Here is a 12530-nt window from a genome sequence, read left to right on the forward strand (position 1 = left end):
AGCACAGATTTCAGAACTGTGAAAATATGTCAGCAGAGCATCATTTTTTGGTTCAGGCTGATAATCACTCCCTGCTCTCATTATAAGATCAGAAGGGCCATCTGTCCTCTCTGGATAATTTGGAGCTCAGATACAGTGAGCACCCTTGTTAGAAAATGACCCTCCTACTCTGTGTAATCACAAGCACTTGCAGCCCTGGATCCGCACGAAGCTGGGGAGGAACAGATTGGTTCCAGATCAGTATTGATTATGTACAGATTTGTGGTTTATTTGGTGCTACATCTGGGTGAAGAGGTTTTTATTTGGAAGGGTGGTGGGGTTTGCTTCCTGCCTCCGTTTTCCAACCTGTCACCTTCACTTCTTCAGACTTTCCTCTCCCCTCCCGAGATGTAACACTCGGGTGTTGCATGAGACGGAGGAGTCTCTTGATTTGGTAATGAGACAAGTAAGCATCAGTCTGAACAATACAGCTCGGGAAGCTGCTTCCTAAGACGCGATCCCTGTTTGCAGGGAGCTGTTTCCCCTCTGATACACGGTTATTCCCGAGTGACTGACTCACTCATTCACAGCCGCAGCAGAGAGCTGTAGAATTCGAAGATTCTTCTACGTTTGCTCTGGACCTGCAGACACAAACAAGTCTTAGTGACTCCACTGACATAGGACAAAGTCGTTAGCCGAAGGGAAAAACCTTCGGAACATAAGCTGCCTTCCTCTTCTGACCCAGATTCAGTGACAAAGTCCCACTTGTCCCCCCCCGCCCCGTGTTTCCAGTCGAGGAGACAACTTGATCATCAGAAGGGCAGGACCGGAGTGAAAGTGCCCCTTTTCGGAGAAAGGCTGCAGGAATTCATACGGGATGAAATCATCCCACCATTCTTGTGAGGACCGGTGTGTATCGTACTGCTAATAGCAGAGCAAACACGACAAACAAGACGGACAGTTTCAGGACATGAGGACGCGGGGAAGTCGCAGGTGGGAGGAATCCGATTTTAGCGCTAAGAGCTTCGTCGTCTCTAACGCCCCGCTGTAAGAGACTTAGGGTTTCAAGAGGTAGTTTATTATTATTCCGACGGTAGCGGTTTCTCCTCATTTGTAAGACAATGATGTTTAATATTCACCGAGGAGTACTGAGGTGGCATTTGAACACCCCCAGCCCCGCTTTGGGGGCAGGGTTCCCGCTGCACAGAGGCTGCGCAGAGCCCGCAGGCACCGCTCCCGGCAGGGCCACCGGGCCGGGCCGGGCCGGGCCGGGGTGACCCAGACTCGGCAGCAGCCGTGGGATTGCTCCCGGCAGGCCCGAGCCGGGCATCTTCCCAAGCGGCTGCAAAGCCATCCCATCCGCGGGGGCCGGCAGGTACAGAAGGACCTCTGCAAACTCGGCCGAGTTCAGAGCGCGGTGTTCGCGCAGCCGGCGGGGACGGCGCTGCCCCACCGGCGCCGTCGTGCCCGGCTTTCCTGCGGAGTGGGGGCAGAGCACCCCCGGACTGGGGCGGGCAGAGGCTAGGCACACTCGGAACAACATTCAGCAGGCATCCCAAGATCGCTTTTTTTTGGGACTGGCATGCATAAAACATGTCTGATAAAAATCAGAACAAAGCTGAACCCAGGTAACTTCGCTGTAGATGCTGCCTGGCCTTAAGGACACTTTTGGACAATGAAAATAATGTCTCCGTTGACTTCAGATAGGTCTCTTTGTCCAGCAGATAAATAATTTCAAGTGAGGTCTTGCTGGTTGGGATGAGGGGGAGAGTTGTGTTTGGTTTGGTTTTTTTAAAGACTCCGAATCTACCCAATCTTTAGCCTCCTTCTCCCTCTTTCCGTAATTTCCCTCACTAGGAAAGCTTGTACGTGTTTGTATAAAACTCGAGTACACAGTGGAGAAGGACAGGGAATGAAAGTGGGTGCAGGACATCCAAATTCTAACAGCAAGTAGCCCCGAATATGTGAGTGATACATGTATTTTTATTCTCGCCGAACACTTCTACATGTGCTACGCAGGGCATTGGGCTCTCTATCTGCTCAGTCCTGCGTACTCCTGTGGAACAAAACGCAGTGAAATCGCTTTACGTGCTTATATATATGCGTGTGGGACTATACAGACAGATAGGTAGATAGACTGCACTCGCATAATCTGCCCGTGTCTATCTATCTGGGAGGATTAGTTATCTCTGCATCTATTGAGAATTAACAAGGGCGAGAGATTATGTATCAACGTACAGACAACGGCTATGAATATGAAACCTTACGTACATAGGTAAGACGGATTCAGTCAGCCACTCAGCTGCAAAGCTCCTCTTTAAGGCTGCTCTGTCTTATCCTCTCAAAGCCCTCTGACAGCTTCCTCCCAGTACCTTCACCAGGGAATAAGGAGAAGCCTCGGCGCTGCACATCCCTGCTTTTCACATCCGAAAATGACAGACATATGTCACCGCCGTGCCTGGACTTTGCTGGAAATGGGCCGCCTCCCCCGACCCCGCCACACACACCTTTTGTTCCAGGCAAAATAAACAACTCGGAGGAGCTGGGAAAGGGTGTTATGCCAGAAGGGGAGAGGCAGCGGGAGGGCCACGCTTCCCCCCGCCCCGGCCCCGCGGGTGTCTGCGGGAGCCCGGCGGGAAGGGAGCGGGGCGCTGCAGGGCGAGGGTCCCTGCGGTGCGGTGCGGGAGAGGGGCGCGCCCGGCCGGGCGGCGGCGGCGGGGCAGAGCAGCGGGGCTGGCGGTGCGGGCCTGCCGCACCTCCAGCTGCGGGGAAGGGCCGGGGCTGCAGCCGGGGGGTAGCAGAGACAGACGGGGTCTGAGGGGAGCAAGAAGGGTAGCTGTACGACCGGGGGGCCGGGGCGCGGGGCCGGGGCCGGGGCAGGGGTCGGGGAGGCGCACGGCGAGGTCTCTCCGCGGCGCAGGACTGTATTTTGCGGCAGAAACTCTCTTGAGCGCAGACAATGGAGCGGGATGTTTACTGCGGGCGGGAAGACAATTAGCAATTCATCGGGAGAGATGTGTCACCCAAATGTCACGGGGAAGCTAACATGACATCTGTTTTAATGGCTCCGTGCTAATAAACTCCTCTCGAAGGGCGGCTTTGTGGGGACGTCAAAGATTATTTACAGAATGAGTCAGTTTCCAAACGGGCTGAGGCGCCGTCGGTGGCGGCGGGACCGCGGCGCGGCGGGGACACGGCGCCCGGGACGCCGGGCGGGAAGGACCCGCAGGGACGGGACAGCTGCCGGCAGAGCTCGGCCCGGCCCGGCCCGGCCCGGCCCGGCTCGGTCCCGGCGGGGGGCGGTCAGAGCGCCGAGGGCAGGCGGCAGCCCCGGGCGGGTGTCCTTCCTTCCTTCTCCCCGCGATGGCTGTGCCGCGACGGCAGCGGGACGCGCGCTCCGAGGGGATGCACGTCCGTCTCCCAGGCTTGCCTTCTGCTTGGCTTTGCCCAGAGGATGGGGGAGTCCCGGCCCCGGGAGAAAGCGGCCCGTGCGGAGGGCCCCGAAGCTGCGGGGACAGGGTGCGCGTCCTGGGCCGCAGAGGGCGGGCGAGGAGTGGCCCGGCCTCGGAGATGGAAGTGCCTCGGCACCGGGAAGGAGCGAGGCCCCAAAAGAGCGGCCGGATTTTCACCGAGTGCCACATCCTGCGTTATTGAACAAGGCACGCTGCAGTAAAACGCATAAGTAGACAAACTGAGAGAATCCATTTAGAAGTTAACACAGTGACTCGCTCACAAGCACACAGTGGGGGGAGACAATTTAATTTCCCTCAAATCCATTCAAAGATTTTTATGTTTAGATTGTTGTTTAGATGTCATAAAAAGGTTCTTTAAAATAGGAGAGGGGGAAACCCATCGAGCCTCTGGCCACTGGCTTATATTCCTGTGCCTCCTCAATTTTCATCCTCTGTAAGGACAGGTTGGAGAGGGGATGTGTGGAATATATCCAACTGTTCTTGCAGATACGTATGTGTATAAAGACAAAACGTGTTTCTGTGTTCCTGTCTCTCTATGTAGGCATATATGTGCATCTCATCTGTGCAGAGAATGGATGCTGCACCTTTTTAAGACAAGCAGAGCGAGCCAATCCAAAAAGTCTTTACTCGGGCAGAACTGACGCTGAACGTAATAGCAGGTTATTGCAAACCTGTCCTCGGTACTTATTAATCGCCCAGATCAAATACATTAATGGATAGCGAGAATGAAAATAGGCTGAGAACCGTCTGTCGTCCTTTCAAGGGCAGTGATAAGGCGGTAGTGACACCGGCGCTGAACGGAACAGCGTGCTCCGTAACCTGCAGAGGGAAAGGAGGTGGGCCAGGAAGTAGGTGGGTAAGAGGAAAATTGCCATTGTCAGGATAGCTAAATGCAGTTTTAGGTGGCCCACAGGTGAGATGAGTAAATAAGCCTCAGATCTACTTTTCTTCCTGTCTCCAAAGGTATTACAGTCTCAAGGACGGCTAGGAAAGGCAAGCACTGGTCCCGTAGGTGCGGGATTGCCCAGGGGACAGAGCCGCGGGGAACAGGGGCTCCTCCTGACGGGGACCCCGGTGTCCCACTTCCCCCGTTCCCACCGGGGTCATTCTCTCCCAGCCCTGAACACATCTTCCCATTTTAATACAGACCTCGTGGCGGGGATCTGCTTCCCCGGCCTTCGAAGGGAGCGTCGTCTGGGCCACCGGGGACACCGCACCGGCGCTGCCGGGGACGTGGGCCCCGGGGAGCAGAGGAGTGAGGGATGGTGAGAACACCAAAGTTGTTCCTACACGCCCTTTACTTACTTGACTGTCCCCATCTCCCCGCACACGCCGGTTCCGTGTGGTTGCCCGGTGTGTTCCCATCTGTGCCCGTGACTTTTGGGGGCACGGGGAAGAGCCCCCGCTGCTCTCTCCGCTCATGCCCTCGCTGTTGCGCTTCCCCCCGGCTCCGAGTGCGGGCAGAGCCTGCCTGCTGCGGACACGGGGGGCAGCGGGGCGGCCCCGGCAGGCGGGAGCGGCGGGGAGCCAGCCCCGGGGAGCTGCGGGGGGAGGGGGCGGCCCTCCTGCACAGCCCCCCCGGCCCCCAGGGCTCTGGGAGTAGGGGGAGGCAGGGAGAGATCCCGCTCTCCATTCCAGCTATTTTCAGAGCTCGGGAGCAGGGTAAACAAAACGCTCTTGCTATCTCCTCGCGCAGATAAGGCAAGAAGTGGCTTTCTTTAATAATATGATTGAAATGTTAGGGGTATGATGCCTCCTCGTTAGTAATATTGGCTTTGCATGCAGAGCACAATCCCATCCCTCTAGACTGCTTAGCCAAAACAGAGCGTAAACTCTGTAATTAGTAACGTGTTCCATCATTAAAGAGCCCTGCTGAGAATTTCTATTTAATAATGGTCTTAAATTAGTTATGATGGTAAATACTCATCTGGAAATTCAACATCTAAAACCATCTACAATCTGGAAATGCTCCAGTGTTGCTGTAATCTCCTGTAACACAGAAATGACTATCACATTCAACCATCGCATTAGAAATTCGTCGTACCGTTTGGTCCACTAATATACAGTATGGATGTGTTAATTAGGTTAACCCATAGACTGTCTGCTTCACAAATATTTAGAAATAAACAATGAAAGCTCCTTTTTAATACGATACAGCCAAGGAAGAGAGGAGGAGGGGCGGATTTGACTCTTTCAGTTGGAAAGTCTTTTGTTTTCTGATAAGGTGGAACTGCAACGTCGGGCCCAAGAGTTCACCAACACACACCCACGGGCACAGCCCCACGGGCACGCACCCACGGGCATGCCCGCATGCCACCTCGGCCGCTCTCAGCAGCACCCACGGCTCCTCCTACAGAATGAGGCTGTTATCATTCACCTCCTGGCCTAGGCAGACCAATTCATGCCACACCTTTTCTCTTTGGGGTTTATTAGGGTTTTTTAATTTAATTTGTCCATTTTAGGAAACAGCTTATCCTTTCTCTGTCGTGTCCCCTATACAGAGGGGCTTGGCTCCAGCAATCTTTCAAAAAGTGCTTTAAAAGGATCCAAGGAGGAACAAGGAAGAGGCAGCAAAAGAGTAAATAAATAAATAAATAAATAAATAAGTAAATCTGGCTTCCCCCCTGGCTGTAAGGGGAATTAAAGTTTCACAGACAGACTGTGATGCAGGTATAAATAAGTCATTCAGGTACGCTTATCCCCACTGGGGATATAAAGAAAACTTATTTGTAATAACAATAGAAAATCAGTAACTGAGATAGCTGGGGGTAATGGTAGGAGCGAAGGGAGGGAAGTGAAGTATATTTCTGTATTTACCTAGACGTCTAAACGTTTATCCTCTCTAGCACTAACCTTTCATGTTTAATGAATGAATCTGCATTGCAGGTTTTTTTTCCCCCTCCATGTGCCGGCTAGTTTTAAATCTGCAAGCACCACAAAGAGGCCGTGATCCCATCTGCCTATGATTCCAAATTAAAGTTCAAACGGATGGCTTACACACTGCTGATCCTGTATCATAGCCTCTCGCGCCCCTTCAATTACTATTTAATAGAATTACAGTGTAAAATCCCAATAGTCTTAAAGAATGTTTTATCACAGACTGAAGAGAGAGAATATACAGACACCTCCAATGTTATTGAACTGTATTACTGACCTATTTAGATATTAAAAGGGAATATTCAGTGTTCTACAAGATATTACAAGAGCTCCTTTAATCTGAAAACACGCATATGTGTGCACACATGTATATGCCTCTCTATGTGTGGACATTGTACACATCAGCTCGACCCCACCAGCGAGTGCACACATGCAGCCACGCTCTGTGGGGTGTGGGTTCAACCTTGTCCACACATCCACGCAATAACACACGCTCCTCCAGGTCGTGCTGAAATTCGTGAGTTTTGGTAAACTGCAGCATAACTTTATTGTTGCCAGATATTGCTAGAGAGGTTAATCCAGTGGGGAAGCAATTCTGAAAAAATACTCTAAGTGACCTTATTTTTAAATTAACTTCCCTTAATGATGTTTCCATGGCGACTAAAAAAAATCACACCCCCCCCCCAAAAAAATATCCTAAAAACCAAACAACAAACCCCAAAACAACTAACCCAACCAAGTATTTGCGGTATAGCTAAATTCCCCTCTAATAACTAGGACTGGAATTAAAGTCAGTCGCAGTCAGGATTTAGCTGTTCTAAGTCTTGACTTCTAGTGTAGTTCTCGTCTTACTTTTTCTACTTGTTCGGCAAAGGACCTGTCTGCCGCAGGGAGAAACGATTCTGCCACTTCACCTAAGCGAGGTGATTCTAGCCATGCACTTGGGGGTATTTACATCTACACTTTATTCAATACTCTTTAACATCTTCCTTCTCTTGCAGATCGCGAAGTGCCAAGCCACTTCGAAGCCTCCTGGTCTGAAACCACCTTACTTTCAAAATAAAAAAGAACAGCGTCGAAAACAAAACCTCACAGCCCTCCTTCCTCCAGACACAGCAGCACAAATCCCTTTCGTATCATTTAATCACAGCTATAACCCGACAGCCCTTGCCTTTTGTCACTACTGTGCCAGAAGATAATATTTACCATGATTGTCGGTAATATCTTTAGTGTTTTCCCTTCCCAACTCCTTGCACATACAGAGACACACAGGCACCCGCCTCCCTGCCTTCTCCATCCTTTGGTCAGTTTGCAACTGGATGGTTTGGTTCATTTCCTCCTTTTTAAAACACCATTTGCAAACTTCTGTGTGTCTGGGCTCTCTGCGGGGTGGTGATGTGGCTACAGACCCTCTGCATTTTGTACCGTGCGTGTGCGTGTGTTGGTGTGTGTCAGTCTGCACACCCGTGAGCGTGTGTGCGCTCTAGAAAAAGGCAATGTTTGTCTGTCCTCTCCCTACACGCGGAATCCAGGCCAGTGCGATGTGGAGCTCAATAAGAAACTGCATGAATAAACACGAATAGAAAGTTGTGCTCAGCTAACCGAGGAAATCAGAGCAATACCAGGGCACCAACGTCCACATTTCTTTTCACTTCGGGCCGGGGCAGTAACCTCATCTGGGTATGCTAAAAATTAAGGGCAACGGGCAAGCAGATCCAAGTCCCTCGAAAAGGCTGCTGTAATTGATCAGACAGAGAGAGATGGGGTGACCGAAGCCCACGCCTGACCGTGGAGGGCCAGCAGCAGCCGCGGCCCAGCAGGCACACAAAGGACCCCCAGCCATGCTAAAGGGCTCGGGCAGCGACCACGGAGAGAGAGGCAGGGAGGGAGGGAGGGAGGCAGGTGGCGGAGGTGGTCCCCAGACCTCCTCGGCGGGTGGACCCGCAAATCGGAGCTGGCTGGGAATGAAGGCAGTGTTACAGCAGTGTTATAGGCCAGGAGTGGGTGGTGAGGGGGTTAACTATCGTCTCCAAAGTGCTCCGGAACCGGCTGGTCTCGGCCCGACTTCCGACGGGCGGGGCGGGGCAGTGCCCCCGCGGCGGAGGGCGAGGGGCGGCGGTGCGGGACGGGGCAGGGGGAGCGGGGCCGCCCCGACCGGCTCCCGGGGAGGCAGCTCGCTGGGCTGCCGGGCTCCGGCCATCTGCCTCCTGTCCTCCGGCTTTCTCTTAAATATTGATCAGACGCACTTCAGCTTCTGAGTAATTTCATCTTAATCAGCGGCCGGGCTCGGCGCGGATAACAAACTAATGCTGGAGAGGGCCTGTGGATAATGCCGGGCCAGGGGCAGGGAGGAGGCAGCCCTCGGGTTTGGTGGGGCTCGATAGGCCCTATCTTCCCGGGGCAGATGGACTTAGTGGGTGAGAAGGCTTAAACGCAGCTTTTCATAGATTTACACCTCAATCAGCCATTCAGGTTTTTTATGCAAATCCTAAAACAACATCATTTATCCATTACGAAGCCCGGCTTTGAAACGGCATATCATTAGCTGCGCCCTTGGCACCCCGAAACCATGCAGGCACCGACGCCTCCTGTATGGGATGTGTCCTCTCCCCCCACAAACCCCACCGGCCCCAGGGAGAGGCGGACAGCTCCAGCGCGGCTGGGGCAGCTCCCCCGACCGAAGGAGCAACTTTTTTGGGGATGAGGGTGACAAATGGCGCGGGAGAGTAAAGGCCCTGCCCTTCAGCTGAAGCTGTGCTGGAGCCTAAGGCCAGGTACCGGTGGGGCGAGGCTAAGGGCGAGCTCTGGCCTCCCCTAGCAGCCACGGCACAACGGGGCGATGTTCGGGAGGCTTAATCAGAGGGAAGAAAAATCCAAACCTATCAGTGTAAGGCTGAGCTGAGGTAGATTATTGCTGCCGGCCTGACGCCTTCTAGCTGCAGCTTCGAGACGCGAAAATGAAAAGAAAGAAAAAAAAGTATGTCCCAAACTTTCACGCCTCTGAATCCTTTCAGGTATTAAATTCTGTTAAAAACACTGCTGGATGAGAACGACGCTGCTATCAGAGAGGAACAGAAATATTGCCCTTAAAAACAATGTACCGACATCAAAGATCTTCCTACCCAGAACTGGGGGTCACTGGAAAGCCAGTTTGTTCTTCTAAAGGCCTCTCCGCTGCCTCTCTGCCGGTGGGGAGAGAAAAAGCAGCCCAAGCTCCAGCGTGAGACCCGGTGAGGGTGCCGGCCGCTGGGGAACCTTGTATCCCCTGCTGGCTAATATTTTTCCCTTCAAAAAGCCGCGTGGGGGGAGGGGAAGAACCAGGTCCGTCACAGCACCCACGCGGAACACGGTAGCCCTATTGTGTGTCTGCCCCCAGGCAATTCCCGTCCATTTCAGTTTCCTACGACGGGAATTTATTTTCTATTAACTCCCCACTCGTGTTGGCGACGGGCCCGTGGAGAGGCACCGGGACGGGGCGGCCGCTGCCTCGGGCCCCGCGTGTCCCCAGCGCGGGGCTCCCGCCACCCGCGGGACGCGATCCCTGCGGGCTCACTGCCCTCACACGCGCGGCTTCTCCTCGGGGCAACCTCAGGTGTGCCAACGTGCTCGCACTTCGGTTCGGTCTCTAAAATCACCCGTTAGTGGCTCGATCTAAAATCTCGCACTCTATGGCGGTTCTCCCAAATCCACAGGTAGCCTCTTGAGGCGTGGGGGGAAGGGAGGGAGGAGCGGGGAAGAGCCCATGCGCTTTCTATGTCTCTCCGCAGAGCTAGCTCGGACTTCACTAAAAAAAAAAAGGAGGAAGAGAGAATTCGGGCAACACAAAGGTAGATCGGAAGACCATATCAGTTTGGAAATGGTCAAGAAATTCCAGGCACGTTTCTCTCTAAATCCCTGGTAATATTCAAAATTGTATTTTCAAGTAAAAACAAGTTTAAAATTCACCTCTTGCTAATTCACGGCTGAAAAAATCTGCCCAGGGCAAAGCAAAACTTTAAGGAAAAAGAAAAAAAAAAGTGGGGGGAAAGGAAAGAAAGAAAGATGCTGAAATACTGTTAGTCATGCAAATAAAGGTTTCTTTCAGCACATTACAATATACTCCGGATTCGAGGGGAGGAGCTGCAACCCGTTAAGGGCGAGGAGTTTTTGTTTTTGTTTTCATTTAAAGCTACAAAACAAATCCCGAAATGTCTTAACCGCTCTCTGGAGACACCCATCCTTGCAGACAGGCGCTCGGAGAAAGCTCTTTCGCTCGCACTGCACAAAAAAAATGACCGGGGTGAGGGGAAACGATGGAGCCCGCCGTGGCGGAGGGGACACGGAGGGACACGGCCGTGCCTCACGCCGCCGCCGCTATCGCAGCACTGTGTCCCCGCTGCCGCCCGCAGCCTCCTCGCAGGGTCCCTCGGTCCCTGTAAAATCCCTCCCGGCTGTCCCGCCGAGCCGGGGAAGGCAGCGGCCGCAGGGGCGCAGGGGCCGCGCAGCGCTGCGCGCCCCGCGGCGGGACAGAGAGCGGGGCCAGGAGCCCACGGGGAAGGAGTGATTTTCCGTGGCGGACAGAAACACCAACATCGCTGGGTAGATAAGAAAATGGAATACTGTATTTGATTTAGAAAGTTTGTACATATAGATAAACACGCAGTTAAGGAAACAATAGTTTAAGCGTCCTACGTGGAGTTTAAGAGACCCCCCAAAGCTGCTATGAAATACTCAAAATAGCTTTTGCATAAGATAACTACAGTTGCACCCTAAGCTTTTTTTTTTCCTTTTTCTTTTTTTTTTTTTTTTTCTATCGCTGAGGTCCCTTTTGGAAACCTAGCCCGTCAGATTTTGACGGCTAAGTTTGTGCAAGGAACACCGAGTCAAGGAAAATAAAAAAGGAGAGAGAGAGAAAGGGTTGGAGGGAAATAGAGAGAGGGGAGGAAGAAAGAGGAGAGCAAATATCATATACAAGCATTTCTACACATATATTACAAACTGGGAAAATGACCGCATCATTAAGATATACATAATTCATATAAAATTTTGAAATAAAAATAAAAATCTGTTACAGTCATAACTATTCTTTTTCCACATTTATAACCAGTACCCACACAGGCAGTGACAGAAGTGTAGAAAAAAAGGTGCTTACGAATAAAATGATTGTCTGCGGAACAAAAAAACAGAAAATTGCATCTTGGCTGGACCATCACTCGGACTAAAAAAAAAAAAAAAAAAAAAAAAGACAAAAAAGACAGAAAGAGAGAGGAAGAGAGAAAGAGAAATAGGACCAACAAAAAGGCGATAAACATTTGTTATTTCCCTCTTCAAGGAGTTCCTTTAAAATTTTTTTTTATTTTTGATTTTTGTACAAATTCGATCGGAGTTTGCATTTGTTTGTCTGGTTTCTGTTTGTTTTCCTTTACTATAGAGAATATTTTTTCCCAGATACAAATTTAATCATCATCATCATGCAAGTGGGTGAAATACGTCCATGGAAAAGCGCAAAGGAGAAATCGTGCTTGTCCTAAAAAGAATACAATTGTCACTTTTGCTTTGTTTTTTTTTTTTCTTTCTTTTTATATATATAATAATTATTATTTCCCGCCCTCCCCCCCCACCCTTCCCGCTGCAGCACCAGCGTTTGTGACTGTTGAAGTTTTAGCTCCATCTCTTGGTGGTGGTGTTGGCTGACGGTGATGGTGGTGGTGGATTCTCTGATCCCTGTCTGTTTGTTTGCTATTATGTTTGGGTCGGGTTTGGCCTTTTCTTTCCTCCCGGCTGTGTGTGTGCGTGCATGCGTGTGTGTGTCCTGATTCTAGGTTGCCTCGGTTTGTTTTGCTCGGGACGGGGAGAGGGTGCTTGGCTGTTTGGATTTGGATTTTTTTTGTTTGTTTGTTTTCCGATATCATACATCACATTCCGAGTCGCTGGAGGTTACCGAGAGGATGGAGGTGCCCGTCTCGGCTCTTTCTGTCAAACTGGAGACGCTGGTGGTCGGGCTGGCCGCCGTGGACGGAGACTCGGCCGAGCTGTGTGTCGGGCAGCCGGGCTCTGCCAGCGACCGCATGCCGCTCTGTCCTATCGCCTGGTGCTGGAGCCTGCATCGCGCCGGGAGACAAAACAACAGCACAGCCCCGCTCAGACACCGGGCGCGGCCGAGGGACGGCGCCCGCCCGGCCCTGCGCCCTCCCGGGCCCGGCCCGGCCCGCAGCGGGAGCC

The 12530-nt window shown here is 52.1% G+C and overlaps 1 protein-coding gene across 1 annotated transcript in view; it reads right to left on the bottom strand.

Moving 5' to 3' along the window:
* Positions 1 to 11094: 11094 nt before the first annotated feature.
* Positions 11095 to 12530, bottom strand: part of SIX3 (SIX homeobox 3) — a 4802-nt gene continuing 3366 nt past the window's right edge. Inside the window, exon 2 of the mRNA XM_039697899.1 lies at positions 11095 to 12409. Coding sequence (XP_039553833.1) covers positions 12217 to 12409 — 193 coding nt within the window. The 3' untranslated portion in view covers positions 11095 to 12216. The remainder of the gene's footprint in view (positions 12410 to 12530) is intronic.

The sequence above is a fragment of the Passer montanus genome, unplaced genomic scaffold (assembly GCF_014805655.1).
Source record: "Passer montanus isolate IOZ18808 unplaced genomic scaffold, ASM1480565v1 scaffold12, whole genome shotgun sequence".
Taxonomy (NCBI): domain Eukaryota; kingdom Metazoa; phylum Chordata; class Aves; order Passeriformes; family Passeridae; genus Passer; species Passer montanus.